This window comes from Dermochelys coriacea, chromosome 1, assembly GCF_009764565.3.
Source record: "Dermochelys coriacea isolate rDerCor1 chromosome 1, rDerCor1.pri.v4, whole genome shotgun sequence".
Lineage (NCBI taxonomy): Eukaryota > Metazoa > Chordata > Testudines > Dermochelyidae > Dermochelys > Dermochelys coriacea.
Genome location: NC_050068.2, coordinates 148115469 through 148142039, shown reverse-complemented (window position 1 = coordinate 148142039; position 26571 = coordinate 148115469). Strand labels below are relative to the sequence as shown.

At 38.9% G+C, this 26571-nt stretch overlaps 1 protein-coding gene and 1 long non-coding RNA gene across 11 annotated transcripts in view; both read left to right on the top strand.

Moving 5' to 3' along the window:
- DMD (dystrophin) overlaps positions 1-26571 on the top strand; it is a 1935994-nt gene that overhangs the window by 1303757 nt on the left and 605666 nt on the right. For all 10 annotated transcript variants that reach the window (XM_043505382.1, XM_043505371.1, XM_043505378.1 and 7 more), the window contains one exon: positions 22169-22270. In XM_043505382.1, coding sequence (XP_043361317.1) covers positions 22169-22270 — 102 coding nt within the window. The remainder of the gene's footprint in view (positions 1-22168; positions 22271-26571) is intronic.
- On the top strand, positions 1592-19783 carry LOC122458145. Its single transcript, XR_006278026.1, has 3 exons — positions 1592-1603; positions 10952-10957; positions 19597-19783. It is a non-coding gene; the product is annotated as an uncharacterized LOC122458145 (long non-coding RNA).

The window sequence follows — 26571 nt, the reverse complement described above, 5'->3', positions numbered from 1 at the left end:
AGCCTCATCCACCTCTTCTTCCTGGTTAGGTGGTCAGTAGTAGACCCCGACCAAGACATTACCCTTGTTTTTATCCCTTTTATTCTTACCCAGAGACTTTCAACAAGTCAGATTGAGGTTCAGATGGAAATAGGAGACAAAGTATGTATGTATATATGCGTGTGTATATCTATCTTTGGAAACACCTCCTCCCTTTTCCCCCTGCCTGTCTGTCCTGAGCAACCTGTACCCTTCTATACCAATGTTCCAGTCATGTACATTATCCCACCAATTCTGTGATGCCAACCATGTCAAACTTGTGTTTATTCACTAGTATTTCTAGCTCTTCCTGCTTATTCTCCATACTTCACAGAAGTATACAGATATCTAAGGTACTGATTTGATTTCCCCTTTATGTTCTCTCGTCTCTCCCTTATCCCTGCTATAACAGCCCATGCTTCCCCAGATTCCAATCCTTCTCCCAGGCTTCATGTTTTTGACTTACCCGTGGGCTTTTGTCTCCTGCCCCCATCAAACCTAGTTTAAAGCCCTCCTCACTAAAGTTAACCAGTCTGTATCCAAAGATGCTCTTTCCCTTCCTCATGTCTTCTTTCATTGGTAACTGATAATTTATTAAGTCGGAACACAGTAGTCAGTAGATTTTGAACCTGCATATGGTCAATAAGCACCTGTGACCCAGATTCTAATGGTGGTTTGATTATTCCGTATGTTATTTCAGATGGTGCAAGCTAGCACTGCAGAGAATCCAGTAATATCTGATGACAAGTTAAAGACTGCAAAACATCAATGAATACTTACATATGCCTAATGGATCATATTTGGTTCAGTACCATGCAGAGATTATACAAAATGGCCAACCCGCTATTCTAAACAATCCCAATTTGCTCAAATAAATTTGTTAGTCTCTAACGTGCCACAAGTACTCCTTTACTTTTTGCAAGATACAGACTAACACAGCTGCTACTCTGAATCCCAATTCAAGGGATTCGTTGTCTTTGCACAGAGAACTGGTGACTTCCTATGTATTCATGTAGCTCATTGCACAGTGGGGCCCCAATTCTGTTTGGAGCTCTTGGGTATACAAAAGTTTGGATATAATATTTTCTATCTTATGCACTCATCTTTTCTGATACATTATTTTAACTCCAAATATTTCACCTGTTTTGTCTCTCCTCTCTTTCCATATAATTTAATTCTACCCAATAGTCACTGCAGATACCAAAGTATTAACTATAGTTGAGTCCCAAACCAAAAATTCATAGGTTATCTTTTTAAAATTCATGGGTGATGTACCATGTGTCTGTTATGGAGCCATTGTGTTGTAACTGTTTACAAGACAAATGAAAAAAAAAAATCAGTACTTTTACTACTTACATTGGTTTTCAAAGAAAAAAATAAGAATGTAGTCTGAAAGAAAAGTAAACTTATTTGTTCATGAAAATATACAGAATAGCAGTTTTATCCTGCAAATAGATTGTGGTCAATGTCTTTCCAGTTTGTATAAAAAAAACAGGTAGAGTTTCTGAAATAAAAAAGGATTTTCCAGTGTTGGTAAGAAAATGTGCTGTCAACAATTCTTTTTACATTTAATAAAAATCTAATAGTTATACTAGATGTCACAATGCATGGAATCAAAGACCTTTTAAACAGGGTGTGTGTATTATAGAAGCCAAATACCTCTATAGATAAACAGGCTTGAGTTCTAGTATCTCATGCCTTGTTTACTATGAACTATACCATAACTGGTACTCTATAACCTAAGGTACACAAGTATCCAATGTTTGCATAATATACTGCAAGTAAACATATCATTACAACAACTACACATTAAAGAATAAATATCAGCCAGCCATTCTCAAATGTCTTTCCAAGATTCCGCTTTAACTTGATGTCCTCAACCATAACTGAAGATATCACTAACATGGAAATGTGTTTACAGTAACTCATAGTGACTATAGCTGGCAAGTTGGTATTGGTTACAACATAGGATGGGTCATGCCAAGGCAATGCCCAAGAAACATCACTGAAGAACTGAATTGTAACAAATGAGATAACTTGTTAGCAACATATTTCACCTTAAAGATATTTTCAAATAAAACAATCTACATACCCTTGCCGGTAGCCCTTTCTTACACAATGAACATCTGAAAAGGCACTATACAGTGACAAATGGAAATCAGAACGAGCATTGATAGGGACACCTGCATCAGTTGTCAAACACAGTAGACTTGTGCACTGAGACTGCTAGGTTGACGTTTAACTGCCATTCAGTGTGTATGTGTGTGTATATATAAATTGGGTAATGTTTTGCAATATATGATTATAGGCTGAAAACTCCAGCAGTCATGGGGCAGTGGGTTCCGAAATTAATGAATTCATAAGGTGGTAGAAGTAAATTCTGTACAGGGAAAGATGTGCTGAATGTAGGGTGACCAGATAGCAACTGTGAAGAAACAGGACAGGGGGTGGGAGGTAATATATAAGATACCTATATAAGAAAAAGTCCCAAAAGACAGGACTGTCCCTATAAAAATGGGACATCTGGTCACCCTAGCTGAATGGATTGCCTCTGAATACGAGTCTGGAATCTTGCTCACAACCTAGTAACCAGAAAATGCAAAGTGATTCTTGTCGGGAAAAAGAGAGAGTGAATCAATCTTTCTAACTTTTTTTAAGTCTTGTGGTTCAGTTAGATACAGTTAGTTTCAAGATAGATTAGCTCCTTCAGTGTAATACTGTTAGCAATAGTATTTCCAGGTCAAAGAGCACTCAGGTCAGAAAATGTAATGAGACACTTACAAGCTATCAACTGGTATTGCACAAAGTAAATAGCGAATCAGTGTGTTACTTCCCCATCTTCTCAATCACACTATTACTAAAATACTTAAACTTTTTTGAGAGAATTGGGAGGTGGAAGTAATTGGAAAAATGTTAAAGCTACTGGAGAATGCCAGTTGGATTATAGGATTCAATACTGACCATGAGTTTCAATACATTAGTTGTAAATAAATAAATAAATAAATAGAATCGCTTTCTCCTATTTTCTAGAATATTACAGTATATTTGGGAGTATTTCTCACAGCTTTTTTTTAAACAAATGTTATTTTAACCAGACATGCCAAACCTGTGGAAAAAAATGCAAAAATTGGGGTGGTTTTTGGCTTAATGGTTTGTGAGTTGCTTGTTGGCTAGTTTTTGGTGTGTAGTTTGCTTGTTTGGCTTTTAGCTTCTTGTAGCTTGTTACTTCTTTTTTTTGTTTTTAATTGGCTCCTGGCAAGCAGGGACAATGGGAAGTGAGCAGGGGCAAGGGGCAAGCAGGGGCAAGGGAGGGGATAGAGTCAGGAGTGCACAGCGGGCCCACAACAGTCCCAGACTGCACTCCGGGGGGATCTAGTCGCATAGAGTGTTGGGGTTCTTAGGGATTGGCTTGTTTTGGCCTTATTTTGAAATGGGATTGGCTTGATTTTTGGCTTATTGTGGAAGTCGGGGTATTTGGCTTATTTACCGTGTGAAAGTTGGCAACTATGAGTTTAACCTATTTTCAGAGTTTCTCCAGAGAGTTAATAGGATCCATTTCAGACTCAAACCTTTTACACATTTCCTTACAAGTCTATCTAAATGAACTGAATTGCAAGCAGAAAGCTAATGGTTCACCTCAGGGTCTCCTGTTAAAGGTCAGATGATTTGAAATGAATTAGAGCACATCATCTCTCTTTGCACACAAAGATATTGGTTAGGAAAGATAATCCATTCCCAGTCTATATTACCGTTACTGCATAGGCCCACTGGATGGAGACCGTGGTAATGTGAGTGTAATGGAGTGTTCCTGCCTTGGGAGCGTCAGGAATCAGGGCTTGCAGCAGAGCAAATCTCCAGGAGCCTCATCACAACAGCTGCCCGATTGGCTGGAGGGGCCAGCAGGCTGACTCTTAAGCCAGCAGCAGCAGCTCCTCATGGCTGCTCAGTGCTGATGCCTACCACTGTGACTGCTCCTGCATTACCATGTTCCTGCAGCTTTTCCTTGCACCCAGCCTTGACTGTCCTACCCCTGCCTTGAATGACTCCTCGCCAACTTCAGTTACAGACCTCTGGCTTGACCCAAGGCTCTGGCTTCTGAGTATGACTCTGGCTCTGACCCTAGTCCTTGGTTCCTGATGCCTGCTCTGACCACTAGGCTTGGCATCTGCTCCAACTACTAGGCTAAATTGCCCTCATCCCAGTTGCCTGACAGGGAGCATGGGTAGTCATGAGCTTTATATGCGTTGGGGCCTCCAGGCAAATGGCTTTAGCCTCCCATGAACCTGTGGAAAACTGTCAGTTGGAATTTAGCATGTGACTATTTCTGCAGGGGTTTGGCCAGGACAAATGAAACAATGTGGGAAATGGAACAACGTGGGTAAATATGTGACAAAATTCTCTTTCTTTGACAGAATTTCTCTGCCTGAAGCCCTCCTGTGGGATTTTAAGGAGGATATGATCTTGGCCAAGGGTGACCATATATCCCATTTTGGCTAGGACAGTTCCTTTTTTTTTAAGCCCTGTCTAGGCTGTCCTGACTTTTTTGGCAAATGTGGCAAATGCTCACTTTTGCCAAAAATGTGAGGTGCAGATGGATGTGTGGGGGGGCTAGCGGCAATGCCAGCCTCGGGGGCGGGGGAATAGAGCATGGGCGGGGGAAGGCAGGGCTCGAGTGAGCAGAGATGCCAGCCACAGCACTGCACGGGGGGCAGGCAGGGCTCAAGCAAGCAGCAATGCCATCCCCAACCCCATACAAGGAGCAGGAAGGGTTTGAGCGAATGATGATGGCAGCCGGGGGTGGGGGAGGACAGGGCTCAGGTAACTAGCTCAGGCCAGCCCCACATGAGGCTGGGAGGCTGGGTTAGCCCCATGCGGTGTCCTGTTTTCCCTTTGTGAAATATGGTCACCCTATCTGGGCCTTGACTGAGACTATTTACATGCTAGTTACGAAAGTGTTGGTTGTGGCTCCATAGTTAAGGTGGAGCTGAACTTCGCATTTAAAGCAGAGAGTCACCTTCTACATTATATACAATGTATCCCCCCAAGAAAATTTCTGCACTTACTCTTTGACCGCAGAATGATTGTTTTTAATTTATCAGGAAATCCTTTAGTTGTCCTAAAATTAATATAAAGCACAGTCTTTGTGTCTTTTTTTTTTTTAAAGGAAAGTAAATGTAAAAAGTTGCATATCAAAATATAAAAAAAAATCTGCATTTTCTGACTTAAGAGAAACATTAGTTCATCTTAATTCCACACACACAGTATTTTCTCCATTTTTTTCTGGTCAAATGTTCAAGATAGTTAGCAATCCCTTGAGGTTGAGGATGATTTCTTTCACAGGTTTTATTTTTCATGGGTCCTTTGGTGACTGAGGAGTCTGATTCTTGAGCCACGGGCTCATTGGCAGACATTGCAATGGTGTTGAAAGACAGAGTTGGCCCGCAATTGCTGCGTGACTGTTGCCTTTCCTTTCTTTGCTGGCATTTTTCTGTGACCAGGACAAGGCGGTTTTCCTCAAAAGTGAACATTGCCTCTCTGACAAGTCTTTACCAGTTATCCTGGGCTGCTCTCTCCCAGTGTGTGGTGTCGTTGCCACATCTCTTGATGGTTTTTTTTGAGGGTGTCTTTAAACCATTTCTTTTGGCCTCTGCGTTTCCTTTCTCCTTTGGTGAGTTAGGCATACAGCAGTTGTTCTGGTAAGCGTACATCAGGCAAGCGCACACAGTACTCACTCCACCTCAGCTGGTGCTGGATAATCAGTGCCTCAAAACTCAAGATGTTGGCCTTTGTGAGGATACTGACATTAGTGCGATGATCCTCCCACTTTATGTTGACAATCTTCTAAAGAAAGTGCTGGTGCTGGTGTTCCAGGTTTTTCAGGTGTTTTCTGTAGGTCACCCAAGTCTCACAGATGTAGAGGGGATTTGGGATTACCATCACTTTATAAACTAAAAGTCTAGTATGTGTTCTGATGTTGTGATTGTTGAACACCCGGCGAGACAGTCTGCCAAAGGCAAGGCTGGCACAGTGAATTCTGTGCTGAATCTCGACGTCTATACCTCCCCTCTGTGAGAGATGGCTGCCAAGATAGGGAAAGTATTCTACATTTTCCAGTTCTTCTTTGTTGATATAGATCTTCCTTGCTGGGTCTGATGATTGACTGGGGACTCACTGGTGGAGAACTTTTATTTTGTCAATGTTCAGAGTTAGCCCTGGGCTTTTGTAAGCTTCAGAGAGGAAATTAAGGGTGGTTTCTATATCCTCCTTTGAGTGTGCAACTACAGCACAATCATCTGCGTACTGGAGTTCAGTTATTGTTGCTGATATTACTTTAGTTTTGGCATGGAGATGAGACAGTTTGAAGAGGTTGCTGTCAATCTGATATTGGATGCCAATGCCCTGTGATAGACAGTCTTGGGTTAATGTTTTCATAGCTGCTAAGAAAATAGAGAAAAGGGTGGGTGCCAGTATGCAGCGTTATTTTACGCCAGTTCAGATGACAAAGGGCTCAGAGGTGGAGCCACTGCAAAGGATGGAGGCAGTCATCTGGTCATGGAGGAGTTTTACAATGGTGATAAATTTTCTTGGCAGCCAACTTTGACATAATTTTCCACAGAGCCTCACTGCTGACAGAGTCAAAGCTTTGGTCAGATTGATAAAAGCCATATACAGCTCCTGGTGGTGTTCCTGATTTTTTTTCCTGAATCTACCTGGCTGCAAAAATCATGTTGGCTGTGCCTTGTGATGGTCTGAAGCTGCACTGGGACTCTGGAAGTACTTCTTCTGCAAGGGGGAGCAGCCCAAGAATCTTCCCAGCGATGGGGAGGAGGGAAATGCCTCAATAGTTGCCACAGTTGGCCCTGTCTCAGTTTTTGAAAACGATGACGATGCTAGCATTACGTAAGTCAGCAGGAATTTCTTTGGTGTGCCAGATTTTGAGGAGCAGCAAGTGAAGTTTGTTTTTCAGTGTTTCTCCCCCTACTTTCAGCACTTCAGCTCGTATGCCATCAGGACCTGGTGCTTTATTGTTCTTCGTTTAATTGCTTTGCAGACCTCCTCAGGTTGGTAAGAGTTTACTAGATTGGGTGCTGAGGGATGGAGTTGATGGTGTCATCAGTCACAGTCGATTCTGAATTTGGAAGCTTTTAGTAGTGTTCCTTTCAGTGGTCTTCAATGGCTTTGTTATCTTTAAGAAGGATACTACCGTATTTGGATCTCAAAGGTGTGAGGCCACATGAGCTTGGTCTGTACAGGGTCTTTGTCTCACAGAAAAAGCTCCACATACCATGTCTGTCAGCAAATGTTTGGATTTCTTTTGCTTTGTCCTCCCACAATTTGTTTTTGTTTTCTCGGATCGTCCTTTGAACTTCAGCTTTGAGCTGGATAGTGGTTGGTTTTGCCAGTCGCAGAAACCTTTTCTCTTCTGGGCCAAAAGGGCTGTAATCTCAATGTTGTTGTTGTCATACCAGTCCTGATGGTAGCAAGGCCAATGGCTTTCCTGCAAATGTCATGGATGGTCTGTTTTCAGGCTTCCCAGTCTTCTTCAACACTTGTGTTCTCCTTTCCGAGTGTGCATATGGCCCGATTTTCATTGAGGAGTGTTTGGAAGTTTTCTTGGTGCACTGAGGATTGAAATCTTTGGATGTTGTATTGCCATCTATGTGATTTGGATTGCTTTCTATGTTTCGGTGCAATCCTGATGGACGTGACTGATCTCACCAGACAGTGGTCAGTCCAGCAATTGTCGGCTCCTCTCATGACATGGGTGATTTGGACATCTCTTAAATCCTGTGTTCTTACAGTGACATAGTCTAGGAGGTGCCATTGTTTAGAGCAGGGATGTTGCCAACTTGTTTTGTACTTGTTGCTTTGTCTGAAGATTGTGTTTGTGATCACAAGGCTGTGCTCTGTACATTTGCTGAGTGGAAGGATGCCATTAGAATTGGTCTTGCCCATTCCTTCCTTCTCAATGGTGCTACTCCATATGTTAGAATCTCGGCCAACTCTTACATTAAAGTTCCATAAAAGGATTATCTTTTTTGTTTTTGGAATGGATGACAAAATTTTATCAAGGTCAGTGTAGAAGGGTTCTTTCTGTTCTTCAGTATGGAGTTGGGGCATATGCACTGATGATAGTGGCAAATGGCTTGACCAATTGGATGCGGATGGTCATAATGTGCTCGTTGATGCTGATGGGGAACTTGGTCAGGCAGTTGACTAGAAGGTTTTTGATTGCAAAGCTAACACTATGTGTTTGTCTGTCACTTGCTGGTTTTCCTTTCTAGAAGAAAATGTAACCGCCACCCTCTTCCCTCAAGTGACCTTCATCTGCATGTCTTGTTTCGCTGACAGCAGCAATGTCGATGTTGTACCTCGAGAGTTCTCGGGCAACAATTGCTGTTCTGTGTTTGGGTCTTTCACTTTTTGATTCGTCTCGTAGGGTATGGACATTCCAAGTTGCAAGTTGTCTTCATTCCACACACTTAATATTTGCTCTTCATTTTATCTGGTCAAATGTTCACCATAAATAGGTTGTAAACCATATACTATAAATAAGCTAGAGGACAGCTGAGTTACATTCTTTTTCTTTTGCATTTCCTGACTTTTTTCTGATTTTTTTAACTGCAACCTTAACACTGCACTAATGCCATTTTTTTCAAATTTAATACCATATTTCCACTGCTACTTGTTCTCTGAAATGTTCTCTCCTGTGAGATCTGTTGGCTTGGCTTTCAAATGTGCTGAGCATCTGCAGCTCCCATTTGTGGGTGCTCAGCACTCGTGAAAATATGACCACATATTTCTCTCCATGTCACCGGCATGCGAAACGGACATATGCATTGTTAAATAGATGGATTAGATTAGATTAAATAGATTGATTTTATACTACGGGAAGGTGTTTTCATGTGATTGAATGCTCAGAAAAAGGCTGTATTTTAGTTTATTTCACATATTGGTCACTTGCCCTTTATTTTAACAGAACAGTAGCTTTTCATTTTTGGCAGATTAAGAATCTTATTTTTAAAGCTAAATCTCTAATTCTTAAAAAATAACTCCTTTTGGGGTTTTTTCTCTGGATAAGCTTTGAATGACAGTAGAAAAACTGTCAACCTTTGTCAATCACTGCACTATATCTTTGACAACGTGCAGTCAAAGAATGAGAGAATAGTATAGTAGTGGTCTAGCAAACCTAATTGTAGATAAATAAAAGAACACTCACCCAGCATGAGAGAACGAGGAAAAAGCCGACTGAATAGTGTTTTGTTTTTCCTTCTATCACTCTTGATTTGTCAGTGGTTGCTTGACAACATAGGCCGGAGAAGTCAGGCTTTAATTCAGTATAGATTCCATTTAATTTTGTTAACACCTATTTTAGTAAACAGTTTGTATTGTGTAAGGGAGATGACATAGGTCATGTGCTTAAAAAGAATATAAGGAATACATTTCTTTTTAAAGTGTTGTACTCCAAAGTTTTCACTTTTTACTTGTGGAAGGAAAGCAGCAATGCAATATTGCAATGTACTTCGTGGTGGTGTTGAATGTGCCTGTCAAAGTATCAAAGTAGTTGGCCAATTCCTCTTATTAAACTAAATGGCGTTTAGGATCTGATTCAGGCAAAAGGTCCAAGTCTGAAAGCTATTCTGATGACAAAAGATCATTTGATTGATTGCTCATGCCATGTTTTCAGTGTTGTAACATCATCACATACGCAACTTCATTATTAAGTACTTAAGAAAACATTAGTATAATCAGATCACAGGATTAAATGTAGATATTCTGTTCACGATCTGACTCTCTTCAGAGATAACTAAATTTTTATGTATTGTTTTCTGAAAAACATTGGATTGATATGACAGGATTTGACCTCTAGAACCCTAACTAGATGAGGTCCAAGCTATATTTCTCCCTTTGGGGTACCTGAGCAGTAGATGTCATCTGAGGTGCTTGACCTAGTGGCTACCTGTATCTATAGCAACCAGGTATAAATTGGAGTGGGCTGCTGGCAGGGCATACTCAGCGAGGGATCCTTGGCTTTGGAATTACCTTTCTTTCTTTGTGCACCAGAGATTAGGTTTTGCAGTCTTCAGGATGTGCTGCAAGACCCATTTGTCTTCCTAGGCATTCCTCAGAGGAGAGAGAGGCTATTTGGGGGAAGACTACTTGGCTGACTTGAAGAGGCTGGATTTTTCTAGGAAATTGTTGGAAGTTTGATACGTCAAGAATAACATCTTGTTCTCATAATAAGAAGTGGTGGGGATAAGGCTGCGTTTGTTTTGTTGTGTTTATCTGGGGAAGTACAGTAGTTAGGGGGTATGTCTCTCAGCCTGGTCTTTTGGTTTCTCAGTTTTATTAATAATGGATTACTGAATGATGTTTAGAGCACTGGATTAGTGCTTTATAAATATAAGTAAATAAATAGGGGTGAATTACAAAAGTGACAGGGCAATCTGATAGTATGCAACCACCCTAGGTGAAATCCTGGCCACCACTGACTTCAATGGAGCTAGGATTTCACCCCACGCATCTTATTATTTTTAAACTTTCTCCCGCTCTTGGGTCCGTGCTCTCTTCCATGCTTCTTTGCATGTAATATCCTTTTATTCTTGCAGAAGCAAGTTCACCCTCTTCTCTCTCATATCTGTCTTCAAAACAGAATTTTGTGAATGCTATGTATGTCAATCTGCCTCCTGATTATATTGATTTATTTAATAAATAATAACTCCTCCTGCTGTGCTAGGTAATGTATTCTGCCCTCATCACATGGTGGCTCAATGTGTGTTAGGTGTTTTCTGTTATCTCTTCCATGTGCAGATCCTGCAAAGGAATCCAGGTGGGGCCTATATGGAGTCCCCTTGGGGTTACAAGCTTCAGCTCTAATTGGTAATGTGTTTGCAGCAGGAAATGTGCCTCCTTTCTGTTTTGTATAGCATAGAGAACTGTGAGCTTAATAATAGCCATCTCATAACTATGTAAAAATAAGAATGTATTAACATGCTTATTGAATGTTTAGTGATCATGTAGGGAATTCTTACACCTGCTACAGAGTTTCATATTTAATTTCCAAGTACAGACAGTATTGCATTAAGATTTCAAGGAGCAGAACACAGTAGAGGACTCTTGCAAGGTAAACTGATCTTGCAAAGGAGAGCTTACATATAAGACGTCAAAATCTGTAATAAAATATGGTTATCAAGGCTATGAGAACTTTTTCTAAACCATTTAAGTCTTTACTGTGATTGCTCTTGAAAACTGGATGCTGTTTAGTGACAAGCCTTCCTTATCTTGGTTAACTTTTTTGATAATTAGCTTTCTTTTTACTTCTCAGTATGTGAAGTCTTTAAATGAGGAACATTCTATAAGAAGTGAAACTCATGATATTTTCAGTAGCATATTGCCTTCATTTCTGATGACAGATTTGGCCTTGGGAGCAAATATGTAGCTGATTTCATCCACATGGACTCTCTAATTATGTTAGACACATCATGAGAACCCAGTTCTGAACTCAAAAGCAAGCATGCAGAATGCATGAACCAAGCTATAGAGGGCTAGAGCAATGGGTATCTAGGATTTCATTGCCATTTCTCACTCCCTGGGCAATGACGGGGCCCCCAGCATTAATAGTTAGCGTTCTCGGCCAATAACGAAAATAAAGGTTGAGTTCTTCATGCCCTTTGGTTTCTTATGATGATCTGGAGTGTCTCATGCAGGCTCTTCTCATCAGGAAGGATGGTGGCTGTACTATAAGAGAGCTGAAAGAAATGATGACTGTTCATAGAACCATCATTTTGTTGGTTTCAGGAACACCTTTAGAGTTATTTAATGTAGGTTTTCATTAACAATATTTTATAAGGAAACATTGTCACTCTTTTATAGAGTTATACATAGATTTTATACAAAAGTGTTATTCATTTTATTCTCTATAGCCTGAAACTTCTTTTTGCAAGCTTGAAATTGTATATCCTCTTGCCTTTAATTTTCACCTTGTTTCCATTTGACATTTGAGAGCTCTCACCCATCAGCATTGAGTGTCTTCACCAGATGTGCTGCAGCAGCAGTGATGCAGCACTGTACATGTAGATCTATAAATTCTGGAGCTATGGGTGCTGGCTTGAAGTGGTTTCCATTATATACAGGGTTCACAGTTTGATTCAATGGCTTTCAGCACCCACACTACACAGATTGTTCCAGCGCCCTGTGTAGACATGCCCTTAGTGTGTGTGCCTCCTGTCTTTCATTCTTTTCTTCCCTTCCATGTAGTCGAGCATGCTTTATATTTCCTTTTCCTTTACTTTATTGTACAAGCCTTGTGATGACATAATGGGAATAGGAATTTGTTTGAAAATTTCCAGGGCTCAATCAGTGTATATTACTGTTGTTTTTCTTTATTTTAATTCTTCTTTGTGGAAGTGGTAGCTTTTAAAAATCAGAATAAAAAACCGGCTTAGTAATATGAACTATATGAACAATATGAAAAAAAAGATGTAAAATACAAAGAACATTCCTTGTCATCTTACATAAATTTAAAGATGTTATAAGTGAAAATTCGGGCCTAAGTTACCTGACAGTGTTCTTTTAATTTATCAATTAAGTAAAAACTAAAAGAACACATAAAAGAACACGCAGATGATAACATTGGATATTATTGTTTCTCTTGGCAACATCTGCCATTTCTTAAAGTAATACGTATACAAATTATGGGGGACAAGTTGCATGAAATATATCTTCATAATGCTCTCTCCAGTGATTTATTATAGACACTTGTTATTCAAGAAACACTTTTCTGAAAATAGTATATCAAGAAAAATCAACAAAGCAGTGTAGGGCCAGTAATATAGTTTTAAAATTTTTCTTTTACCTTCTTTCAAAAGTCATCATTCTCCAGGCAATAAATGTCTAAAGGTAATTAATTCCATTAATAAGTTTGGGAGGAGGAGCAAGCTTTTTATATGAATGTGAACATTAAAAGGACATCAAATATCAAAAGAAAAAGGAACAACAAATCCGGAGTCAGGCAGTGTTAAATAAATAAATTACATGCTTTTAAATTCAGCTAAATAAAACAACATGATTTTGTCACTTTTGTCCAGAAAGGGAGTGGGAACTGGACATTTTCTGTGATTTATTCCACTCCTCTTCCCAAGACAAGAAAATACTTGCTCAAAACCTTCAGCACTCAGTACCTTCTGGAAGCCACCAATATCTGTCATCTTCATCATCGTTGTTGTTATGGCTAAAATGCATAGAGATATTTTATAAATGGTATGAGAGTTCACTACCTGGCTGCTTCTGTATTTTATTTCCGTGGCAGCTCTTATTCTTTTCCACTTCACCACACATCCTCTGTGCACATATTTTACCTATCTCTAAACAATCCCTCTTGCATGTCAAAAATTGAGCCTCATGGACCCTGTTATCTATTTATACACTGCTGTAGCCATGATCTAAAATAATTTTAAGTATCTCAGGTTTCAGGGTTGTCATATCAATTAAGCTGTCAAACCGTGCTAATTGTTACTAACTTTTATAGGCTAACAGAGAGCATTTTCAAATTCTTAGCCAAAGCATTATTTTGAGATTAGTGGGATATCCGTTTAAGTAATTCAGGCTGTTGTGTTTATAACCTTTTCTAGAATCCCTAGGTACTAGAATTTCCCACAATATATGCTGTTCATAGACATAAGGAATTCATCTTCCTTGCTGTCTTTTTAGCATGGACCTTTTGCATCATGCCAAACTTAAAAAAGAAGAAGTTTCTGTGGGTTTCTGTGGATTCTTTGATGTATTTGGTAGTGGATCATTATTAAATAGCTTATCCCAATCTGTCTTATGTCCTGAAATATCAGACCTTTTCTAGTGATTTCACAAAATCCTTGCATTGCACCCTTGTGAGACACAATAGCAAAAGAAGCCTGATTTGTAAAATGAATAAGCTCATTTAGCCTCAGAGGTATTTAAAACAGAATGAAGTGAAAATTCTTTTTACTAGTTCATCATTTTGGTATTTGAAGTAGAAATTTCTCAAAAAAATCCTTGAAGTATTTCTATTTAATTCAAATACCACATGGATGTTAAATACATATATTTTAAATATATGCTTGTGCTGAGTTCAACTGCTTCTCTGAAGTGTCAGTGGGATCATTCCACACATTTACTAGTGCTTTAGTCAATTAAAAAAACTGCTATATTTTTTTAAATTCAATATGTAGAACAGAACAATCTGGCAGATAGCCATAATTAGCATGATGCAATGCCCAGCCTGTGTTTTATCTTGTCTCCTTCCATTCAAGAATGATCTCCTTTTGTCTGGTCAAAAGGAAACACAACAACATTAGCATAAATAAATAAATATTTGCTACCAAAAGAGCTTAGCTTCATGATGTTTCATTAGGAATAAGTAATGCAGTCTGAGTTATCGGGGAGAAATCTTTATTGAGCATGCAGTTTTATAAGCTGAGAAAGGCCTGTGTTTGTCCATAGTAGCCTGGCCTTTAGGATATGTCTACACTACAATTAAAAACCCACAGCTGGCCCATGCCAGCTGACTCAGCCTTGTGGGGCATGGGCTGTGGGGCTGTTTAATTGTAGTGTAGATGTGTGGACTTGAGCTGGTGCCGGGGCTCTAGGATCCTGCAGGGTGGGAGGGTCCCAGAGCTTGGGCTGCAGCCTGAGCTGGAATGTCTACACCTTAGTTAAAAAGCCTCTTAGCCCAAGCCCAAGTCTCCTAGCACAGACCAACTGCGGGTATCTAGTTGCAGTGTGGACATGTCTGCATTCCTCATCGCACTAGATCTCTACCGAAACCTGATCCTCTTTCTACAGTTCCAGTCATCACACTACATTTGAGATTCTTCCATCCAGTAGTCCATCAATTAATATTACTAGTTTCATCATTTTTACTATAGTAGCCCCATTTTGCTATGTGCTAGACAGAAACTTAATAAAAGCTGGTTTCTTCCATGAAAAATTTACAATCCTGGGCAATTTGGGATTACAAAAGATAGTCAATACAAAGTTAAACTTGTGATAACCAGTGAGCTACAGTTTTAAGCCACTTCTATAACGATATCTGTCCTAGCTATGGATGTTTGACAGACCACAATACTATTTCATGTCTAATTAAATAAAGCCTCTTGTATTCACATCAAAATATACTTTGTAGTCCAAGTCTGAACATTTTGTCAAAGTCTTTTAGAAAATGAAGCCCTCTAATTTACTCTATAGTCTCAACGTTGATAGGTTTGTTTATCAATTGTCAGTGTGTGTTAAGCACAGTAAAGCAGTGAACATTTCTCATCAAAATCTTCTAGCTGCTGTTTCCCCTTGAAGAAAGTTTTTTTTTTTTAACGAGTCTCCCACCTGCCATCCCATTAAAAGGAAACTATTTTTTTTTCTTGAAAGAATGACTGACTGGAATCTACTATACTAGTTTCAAAATTTTATTTCTTATTTTAAAGTTACAACTCACTTTTCATTTTAACTTTGCATTCACTTTTAAAACACAGCTTTAACCATGGTTGGCCTCTCTAAGTGTATGTGTAGATAATTTCCATACTGACTTCTCAACACTGGTAATTTTCATCCAAAATTTAATCCACTTTTGTTAGCATTGATTGAGTTTCATTGCTCTAGTATAGACAAGACTCTGTTAGCTCTGGAACTTTTACCACCATGTTCATTCTGTCAGCAAGTTGAATTGACATGGTGCTAAAAATGCTAGAAGCTAACAGAGTCTTTTCTACTCTTGGGCTGCCATAGAGTCATAGTCATTAAGGTCAGAAGGGACCCTCATGATCATCTAGTCTAACATTCTTCACATTGCAGGCCACAGAACCTTACCCACCCACTCCTGAAATAGACCTCTAAGCTCTGGCTGCGTTACTGAAGTCCTCAAATTATGGTTTAAAGAGAAGTTACAAGTTACAGAGAATTCACCATTTACACTAGTTTAAACCTGCAAGTGACCCCTTGCTGCAGAGGAAGATGAAAACCCCCCAGCGATACTGGAAATTCCTTCCCAACCCTAAATATGGCAATGGGTTAGACCTTGAGCATGTAGGCAAGATCCACCAAGTAGATATCTGGGAAAGAATTATCTGTAGTAACCCAGAGCCCTCCCCATCTAGTGTCCCATTTCCAGCAGTTGGGGATTTTTGCTACCTGCAGTTGGCAGTAGGCCACATGCCATTGTAGGCAGTCCCATCATGCATCCCCTCCATAAACTTATCAAGCTCAGTCTTGAGGCCAGTTAGGTTTTATGGCCCCATTTGCTCCCCCTGGAAGGCTGCTGCTGAATCAGTTTTAACACCAGTGATAATTTTTGGATAAAGTTCCAGGTAATAGACATATTCTATGTTTGTTCTGTTGTTTTTTACATGTTTGGGGGGCGGGGGTTCTAGTCACCAGGCATATTTTAACTTGACATATCTGTTTGATAGACTTAATAGGCAAATCCTCCAGCTAGACCAACAACACAGTCACAGGTCCCTTTAACAGGCAGTTCATAAGATTCACTAATATGAAATTCCAGTGGAACCACCAACATTTTAGATGGTGAAATATTTTGTGTTGAACTGGAAAACACTGCATCTGTCCCATAGCATGTCTGTCAATAGACACAAAGTGTATGTGGTGGAACTTTCAGGACTACATACAGTATATGTACTTGCAACAGCACTATCAAAAAGTTATGGCTTTCCCCTCCTCTAAATGCCCAGCTCTGCCGTTGGAAGGCATCCTGGACAATTCCCATTAACTTCCATGGTAGTATGGAGTATACATCCAAGGGCAAAGTTTGGCCCAAGTTCTGATCTTAGTTTAAATTTTGGGTTTTAATTCTATACAGACAAGATGGTAACTGCTGTCTTCATTTTGCTGTGAATTGACTAGTGGCGTCTAGGTCAGAGTTGCTACTTTTTCTTCTCCTTGGGGGACTGAATGATAAAACAGAATCCTGAATGCACATTTAAGACTGTCTACTTACATTCATTTAGTGCCACCTGTCAGACAGACCTGAACTCTTGTGCTACACAATACCATATTGAACACTTGTTCATTGACAAACAGAAGCTATCAAAGGTTTATTTCTTTCAAGCAAGGAATAATTCAAGGAAAACTTTTCTTGAAAATATTTCATGAATGTCAAAATTTTTAAAAAATGTTTTCATCTGGCATTCGTAACAACTTAAAACAGTTCATATAACATGTTTGGCTTATGATGTTTGTAGCAGATCACAAAATAAACTGGAGGGTCAGCACAACTGTAAGACTGTGTGCAACTTTTGAATGTCAGCCCAGAGAAGCACAAACCATTGAGAATGACATTAAGGACTTTTTTCTTTGACAGTGTTGACAAGAAAAAAATTCGTACAGTAAACAAAACTGGAATTATGCAGCATGCTGCATTTAATACACATTTGAACAATGGAACTTAGATTCAGATCAAGATAATTGACTTTGAGATATTAGACTTAAGAATATACACTGAAAAATACTTCCAAAAGACTGTTAAAACAAAAGAAACTGGTAGTTTAACTTCTAAGTATGTTACATTTTGATTACCCAGCTATAGAAAATTGTAATGGTTCTCTAGTAGGCAAGAAAAAATATTCTTTCCAATTTTTATGTAATGCAAAATATATGTTACCCACCAACATGTGACAATAACAAATATTTTATTTAAAAATTATATATGTGGTGCGAAATATGTGGCTACAACTTGTAATATTTTTATTCTAAGGCCTATTGAAGCCTTTTTTGCTGCAGAATTTGGAGTGCCATTGTTCAGTTGTTGAACTTGCTTTTCCTTTTTTGAATTTTATAAATTCAAATAAACTATGTAAGGCATATTTAATGTGTATACATTGTAAACTAAAACTCATCAATTGTACCTTGAAGATAGCAAATACTGAATGGCCCATCTCTAACACCCTTGTACATCTTGAATAATAACTTAACTTCATTAATAGTCCTATGTGTAGACCTCAGCATGAACATCTCTAGCAGAATATGGCCCAAAGTATTAATTCTCCTTATTATAAATTTCACATATTAATTGAGGTTAGTGTTTTGATTAAGTTGTGGAAAAGCTGGCACGTTTCATTTTGTCTGGAGAGTGCTGGGAAGGGCGATGGTAGAGTACACAAAATAATTCCAGTGGTCTTGCTACTGCATAGGCTTACTCCATCCTTCTTTTTTTTTGTATAGCTCTTTCTACTTTAGATAAGTCTTCATCTATTATGGGAGGTAGAGATCTACCTTAGACTCAGATTTCCATAGTAAATTATAACCTCTACTTTCAGCTGGTGGTACAGAATGCCATTTGACATTCAATATTCATGAATACTGGATATTCATATAAACTCACAAATTAACTTTATAAGTATATAAAACAATAATGATAAGACAAAAGAATACATGCCAGACAAAATATTAGTGTTGAATCACTTACTTTAAAAACAGTTTCTTAATTCATTAAAATGTACAGTATCTATAATTTCTTTAATATAACATGAAGACACGGTTCTCCTTATTTTACATGTCCTTTGTTCCTCATTTCTCTGTGGTCAAGGAAAATATTAGACTATGTTGTGGCAAAAAAGGAAAGGAAATCTGACTCTGATGGAGAACTTGAACTAAAGGTGAAGGAAATAATTAATAGAAGGAACAGTGGCAGAAGGCAAAAGTAAATCTGCAGTGATTATAGCGCTCAGGAGTAAGACTCCTTATTGAATCATAGAAATGTAAGACTGGAAGGGACATCAGTAGGTCATCTAGTCCAGTTTTCTGCACCCATGGGAGGACTAAGTATTATTTAGACCATCCCTGACAGGTGTTTGTCCAACCTGCTCTTAAAAATCTCCAATGATGGAGATTCCACAACCTCCATAGGCAATTTATTCCAGAGTTTAACCACCCTGACAGTTAAGAAGTTTTTCCTAATGTGCCCTTTCTCCAATTTAAGCCCATTGCTTCTTGTCATATCCTCGAGGTTAAGGAGAACAATTTTTCTCCCTCCCCCTTGTAACAACCTTTTATATACTAGATAATTATGTCCCCTCTGTTTTCTTTTTCTCCAGACTAAACAAACCCATTTTTTTTCACTCTTCCCTCACAGGTCATGTTTTCTAGACCTTTAATCATTTTTGTTGCTCTCCTGTGGACTTTCTCCAATTTGTCCACATCTTTCCTGAAATGTGATGGCCAGAACTAGACACAATACTCCAGTTGAGGCCTAATTAGTGCAAGTAGAATAAAATAATTACTACTTGTGTCCTGCTTATGTAAGCAGAGTCAGGATGAGTTCTACCCTGACATCTGGTGGTGAGTTGTGGCAAGTTGTGGAAAAGAACTTCAGGGGCTGATCTCATTTGCATAGGCACACCCACCCCGCCTAGATGGTCACTTTGGCTGCTGTAGGAGCCCCAGTTTCTCTGTTATTGGGGCAGGAAGAATAAACTGTTATTATCCTGATTATGTGAATCAAGGACAATGGAACTGTACTTGGCCTTTTGTTACAAAGGAGGGACTCACCAACTAAGCAGCACTCGCTAGGCAAGGGTCATGGGTTCCAAAACCCAGTGAATGGAGAGAGGCTGGGGCCAGGTATTAATACCTGTTGGTATGGACCCCTGGTGAGGGCCCTACATGCTAATTGCACCTTCTCCTCTCTCCACAGTGGAATATCAGAACTAGTTTTGATTCCACTAGGAGTCTAGTTACAGGCTGCTGAGCTCAATTCACTTTGGGCCAATGGTGTACCAGCACTGAAGCTCCCTGCAACAAGATGAAATCACTAAAGAGCTAAAATTACTAAGAGCTGAAATCACTGAGCATTGTGTTAAGTAGTGGGGGGGAGCCTGAAGATATATTGCAGAGCAGTTCGTGGGACGGCTGGTGGAGCGGGGCGGCTGACAGAGCAGAGCAATTTGTGGGGTGGCTGGTGGAGCGGAGCCCCACGGAGAGGTTGGGCAGTCAGCTTTGGATCATGTAAGGTGCCCCTTACCCCCCCCATTCCACCCAAGTTGGGAGGTAAAACTCTGCAGATAAACTTTTGAACTCTGGGGCTGCGCTGACCAGGGACAGAGACCTTTGAGTTGTTGGACTTTTGGGACTTTGGGTGACTTTTGCTGGACTCAAGAACCAAAGGGAAAGGACATGGCCTAATTTGCTTGGGGTGGGTTTTGGCTCATGGGTTGTGTTATGAATCCTGTTGGTGGTGTTTCTCCAAGATATACCACATTGTTTCTCTTTGTTATTAAAAGGCTTTTGCTACACTGAGACTCTGTGCTTGCGAGAGGGGAAATATTGCCTCTTAGAGTCACCCAGCGGATGTGTTATATATTTGTCGCAGGTCACTGAGTGGGGACTCGAGCCGGTTTTGCATTGTGTTATTGGAATGGAACCCCTAGATACTGAACCCGGCCATTGTTGCTGCCAACTCTGATGGGCAGAAGGGTTACACTTACAACACTCCTCCTAATGCATCCTAGAATAATGTTCACTTTTTTGCAATAGTGTTACACTGTTGATTTATATTTAGCTTATGATTTACTATAACCCCCATATCCCTTTCTGCAGGACTCCTTCCTCGGAAATCATTTCCTATTTTGTATGTTTGAAATTGATAGTTCCTTCATAAGTGGAGTACTTTGCATTTGTTTTTATTGAGTTTCATCCTATTTGCTTCAGACCATTCTTCATCTGGAATGGAGATGTGTAACAGGACTCAGTGAAATGCAAACATATTTAAAATATCCCTGCAAAAAACTTGATAGCTTTTAGCAGTCTTTATTCTGGGCTGATAAACATCATAAGGAAATATAAGTAAGAGAAGGCAGTGGACTTTTGGACATCCATCAAGGGTAACTTCACTGTACTGTTCAGAATGTTTTGCATATAGATTTTCAGGCAAGAATTGTGGACAACTTTTCTATTGACAGTTGGAAATTGAGAAGTGAAATGGTCCTTTGTTGTGGTTTAGAATGACATTGATTTGAACAAGAGAAATGCAGAGCACAGGAAAAAAAAGTAGCATTTTTCAGATTTTCATCAATGACATGATGTGCTTGAGCCCTTGACTGAAGCTATTGGGATACTATTTTGTGTCCTGTCATACTAATGGTAACTCAGATTGCGGGTAGAAAATAAGATTGAGAGTTGGTGCACAGCTAGTAGTATTGTGTGAAGGAGATAGCTCATTTGAAAAGCTGCTAGGTTCAGATGAAACTACAAAATGGAGGAAAAACTAAGAACTCATTCAGATTCCTCAGATAATATTGCATTGTTGTGTTCCATTCATTATCCTTTTAAAATAGTAATAATAATATTAATAAATCAAAAATGCATTCCTCGGAACAGGATACATGGTATGTTCCTTCTTCCCCCTTTTTTGTGCAGATGCCTTTTCCCCCCTAAATTAGCTACATGCCGTGTTCCCCCGTTGCATGATTTTGAAATCAGCGGTTATACAGTACCAGCCTGGGGTGAAAGTGTCTCTGGGTTGGATGTGTTCAACACTTGAATGGGAAGTTTCAAGGAGATTTTAAAAAAATGCAAGAGGAAATGGGTTTGCTAATTCAATCAGTGTCATTCTTCCTTCTCAATAATAATAAATGTCTTAGCATGGCTTTAGTAGTTACTGCGCTGCTAGTGTGTAGTTTGTAACGTTGGTTTGGACTCATCATGCTGAAAGTTTCATTATAAAGTATTATTAGTGTTGTCTTAGTTACCCAACAGCATTCAACATGGTCACATGAATAAGATGTCCACTACCACACGGGCAAGATGTCCTCAACAGCACTAACTTCTACTATTAGCTTTTTTTTTTAAATGTAAAGTAAGGCAACAAGACTGAGTTGTTTATATTGGATTTCAAATGCCTGTTCTTTCTAGTGTGAATTTGTACTGGTTTCTGTAATTCTGTTTTATTGAGACCTTCATGGATGAAGGAATATATCACTGTTTATTTTACTACTTTTATTCTATGCTATTCCTGTTTTATTTTTCAGTGACCTTCTTTGTCCTGACACCATGCACAAACAGAAAGTAATCTATTGGGGTGTGTACAGCCTCCTGTGGAGCTTTAAGACTTTGTGGTTTTATTCTTGAAAGTAAAGCTAATTTCATACTATTTCACTCTCCCCCCTTCCAGGAAACTGAAGCAGCAGTTCAAGTTAAACTGCCGGATGTGGAAGGGGTTTTGTCTAAAGGGCATCATTTATATAAGGAAAAACCAGCCACTCATCCAGTAAAGGTAATGAGGCAACTTTTAGTAATATCCATTACCACATAATGGGTTCTGTTTCCCCTGTTGTAGGTTTGTCCTTGATGTCGTCTATTTAAAATCAGTGAAAAAACTTGGAAAATAATATTGGCTTTGTTATGCAACAGCACAAGCAGAAATAATGTTATGCTTACAGCCAGAATTATCTATGCATGGTGATACTAAGTATTCCTTTCTGCACTGGTGTTCACCCACCTAGTCAAAAAAGTAGTTCATCTTAAAAACGTAACATAGACCATTCTATTCCAAATGAGGCTTACAGACCTTCTGTGGAAAAAGCTTTTATTTTTTGTAGAGGGAACAAGAGGCAGGCCAGAGAGGATCCCGTCTTCTAGATTTTTCCTACAATAAGGGAGGAGGATGAGGCCAACTGAAACAACTCCTCTTCTGCTGGCCTCTGGCAAAGCGCAGGCAGAATTGCCTTTGAAATATCATGTGTTTTGTTCTTGTTTGGAGGAGAGGGTATTTTGTTAGGAAAGGCTGACTGATGTCTTGTGGGAGCTCATTCTCAAATTGCTTTTCTCAGTATTGGTATCAGATTAAAGATGATATCAATAGGGTACTGATGCATAAGGATAATTGTCTCTACCGACTGGATAGAGCAGGCCACCAGCATCCTCCCCATGACAGTCCAGCTATCTTTGGATTGGAGGATCAAAGGGGGATGGAAGCCACCACTCAAACATTATCATACATAGCCATAAAGCACAATCTTGTGACACAAGCTATTCCATGTGTGTTGTATTACTTATATTTTTGTATCTGACAGATTATCAGTGGACACTGTGATTAAATGTTCTTAAGAGCATCTAACAGTGGCTTAATGGTCAGTCCAAATTTCTACTGTAATTGTCCCTTGGAGGGCTGAGAGATAGCAAGACTCATTCTCGTATTTAAAGCTTCTTCAAAACAGCACAGGTCAATAATGTTGTTATACCAAAACTGTTTGTCCTTGCAAACAAAGTTATTGTGACTTATATTCTTGTAAGGTTACATACTTCCCTATTTGTTCTGCAGCTTGTGCTTGATTCCTGTGAAATATATTTGCAGTTTATTTTCCTACTATTTATAAAATCTTCCTTAAGTCACTTTTAAATTCTACCTTTACCTCCACTTTAAAAATGAATATATTTTTATTTAATAATATTTTTGGCCATCTTCTTTTCTTTTTCTCCAAAGAAACCTTTGAGAGCTTCTTTCTTTGTTGGTATTCCAGCTTTTATTAAAACAATCAATATTCTTTAATAGTTAAATTGGAAACCTTTAGAAAATACCCCAAAAGGTGAATTCAAGGTGATTTTAAGCTAGTGCCCTGATGATAGTGAGGAGTCACAAAGCTTTAGACTGTTGTTGAATTTTCTTGGCTTCAGAGGGGAGCTATTATTATTGGGAGTAAGCACATGTCCCCTCTGCACAGAGTGGATGATGGAACAAAGGTCTCACTGTGATTATTGCATTTACACATTTAGCCTGACTGCAGTTATAATCTTAGAAGACCTTATGTCACATCTCAATGAGTAAGATGTGAGCACCACTAGCAATAGACTTACAAATGTGTGCTGCTGTAGCTTTTAGTCTGTGTTAGTTTGTGAAACAAATATTTGGTATGTCCAAGAAGCATGCTTAGTCTATCCATGTTATTTAGAGATGGCCAAACTGATTCCAGTAGTAGAATTCCTAGAGATATTTTTAATGGAATTAAATTACTGTATTAGATGTGGTGAATGCCAGGTACTGTTGTGTAATTGAAAACAATAGTGTCTCTTAAGCAGTAATTTTGAGGATGACAATATACAATGTGCCTGTGTGAAATACTTGTAAGTTAATAACTATTTGTGGAGTGTAGGGAATTTCACTTCTGATCCACCTCTAATTGCATTTCACTTTTTTCATTACACTGCCATTCAGTTAATTGACCAACCTGTGAAGTTAATTTCTGTCTCAGTGACTATCTGGTATACAGTGAGTAATAGAAATGTGAACATATAATGTCAGAATGTGAAATTGCTTTTTTGATGTAGTTTTCCTAGGCTTTCACCCATTTATATTGAATGGCCTCTTTGTGGTGGTTCTTACTGAGTAAATTCCAGTACCAATCACTGTTTGTAAGTCCCAAGAAAGTCTTTATAGCTAATGCAACAATTTCTTTCTCTGCAGCAAAGGTGCAGTTCAAATTGTAATAACTTTATATCTCTTGCTTTAGATTAAATTGCACACACAAAAAACTATGTTAAGAGAACATTATGAAGGTTGCAAAATAAGGCACTGAGAAGTTAGAAAATGTGATAGTTCAGGTTGCCTGTGCCGCCTTACTTTGTCCCCCTAGTGCAAATGCATTATGATATAGTCTTTAATTGAATGACAACCTACTAATTTTTCCAAAGAGCCCTCTACTTTAGTCTGGGATGATAAAAATCATACTCCCTGCCTTTTTTAAGTCTCTGCCCCAAAGACTGGGAGGCACTAGAATATTTCAGAGGAAAGGTCTGAAGAATGTTTTAACATGGGCAAACCAACATACTTCCAATTTATTGGAGGTAAATGAACAATTTTGGCTGAAATGTTCCCAAACAGTTCAGCCTGAGGTAGACACTTGATGTGGAGAATCTCAGATCAAGTGGTTAATATTTGGCAAAGTTATAAGCAACTGAAAAGAGAGTCTTCTAAAGTCAGGCAACTTTAATAATAGACGGTACTGCCAAGCACACCTGTAATAAGTTAGGACTAAAACTACTTTTTGAAATGTAAATATCTTTGTTAAATATCAATGCACTTAAAGTGTAAACAGGATTAATATTAACATGTGGTATTCTGGTTTGGACAGGCACAGCAGAGGGGACTCCACCCCTATGTTTGATGCAATTCACATGTGCCTCTCCTCTCATTTAAGTTAAATGAGTCTGGAATTTTACAGCATTTTTTTCAGCTGAAAAATAATTTGTTCAAGATATCTGTATTACATTTCTCTCTCATCTAAACTACAATGGAAGTGGAGAATTGTATGGCATGAATTGCCCGAGAATAGGAAGTATAATCTCTCTCTTATATCCTGTTTGAAATGTATGTTAAAGGTTATCCCTATGGTGAAGAGAAACTAACACAATATAGTAGCTAAATACTGAAATGTAAGTGACCTTTCCCATCATTTTGTTTTGTCAGTTTCAAAAGCGACAACCCAGTTGCTTCACACGTACTTCAAGCTTTGTATATCTAAAAGGGCTTTCTTTCCCAATTTAATAATAAAAAAGATAAATGCCTACATTGCTTCCTACATTTGCCTGAAAGTTTATTTCCCCCTCCCACTGACATAAAATAATTGCTGAAGACGAGGCAATAACAATCTGCCAGCCATCATTTCATCAGATAAGTGTTGCAAAATGACAGCATCATTAGTCATTTTCAGTTACAGTCACTCACAGCCAGAGATGTTTTATTCTTCCAGTTGTTTTTATTTTTTTTAACTACCTAGATTAAACCTACTTACCTTTTCAAACAAACACCATTGCCAGAATCAGTGTTTGTATATTACCAAGGAATCTTCATCAATGTCTAACTGACTTCAAAATGATAGTCTAACGAATGTAGATTTGATCATTTAGATAGCCTATCTTTCAAATTCTTGTCTGTCAGTCCCTAATGAGCAATTCTTTGATAAGATGGACAATTGAAATCTCCTATTACCACAGTGCTTGCCTCTTTTCTTTGCATGAATTCACGATAATAGAGCATTGTATATAAACTGTAATGCGTATAAGGATCATGCTTTAGGTGTCCTCGAATGAGGATTGACTTTTGATTCAGTAAGTGACACCATCTGTTGGAGTTCCCAAGATGGTGAGTTACTGTGCTATCCCTCTCCGCCTCAGTAATTAAGAGTTTGTTGCTGCTAAGCTATGCTTCAGCTCCCTAACACACCAGCTTGTTTTCTCTCCCAGCAAACTCTTCCAGAGTTTTCTATTCCCAGCAAACTCTTGCCATTCCCCACCTTGCCTAGCAAGTAACAGTCAGTGAATGCATTTCCACCAAATGCATCCGATGAAGTGAGCTGTAGCTCATGAAAGCTTATACTCAAATAAATTTGTTAGTCTCTAAGGTGCCACAAGTACTCCTTTTCTTTTTTGCGAATACAGACTAACACAGCTGCTACTCTGAAAAAAGTCAGTGAACCCCTACTCCGGAGTACCTCAGATACCTCTCTCTGCAGTATCTAGCCCTCTCTCTGAACACTCACAGAAGTTAAGTTTGCTGCTCCCTTAAAAAGACAATAACCA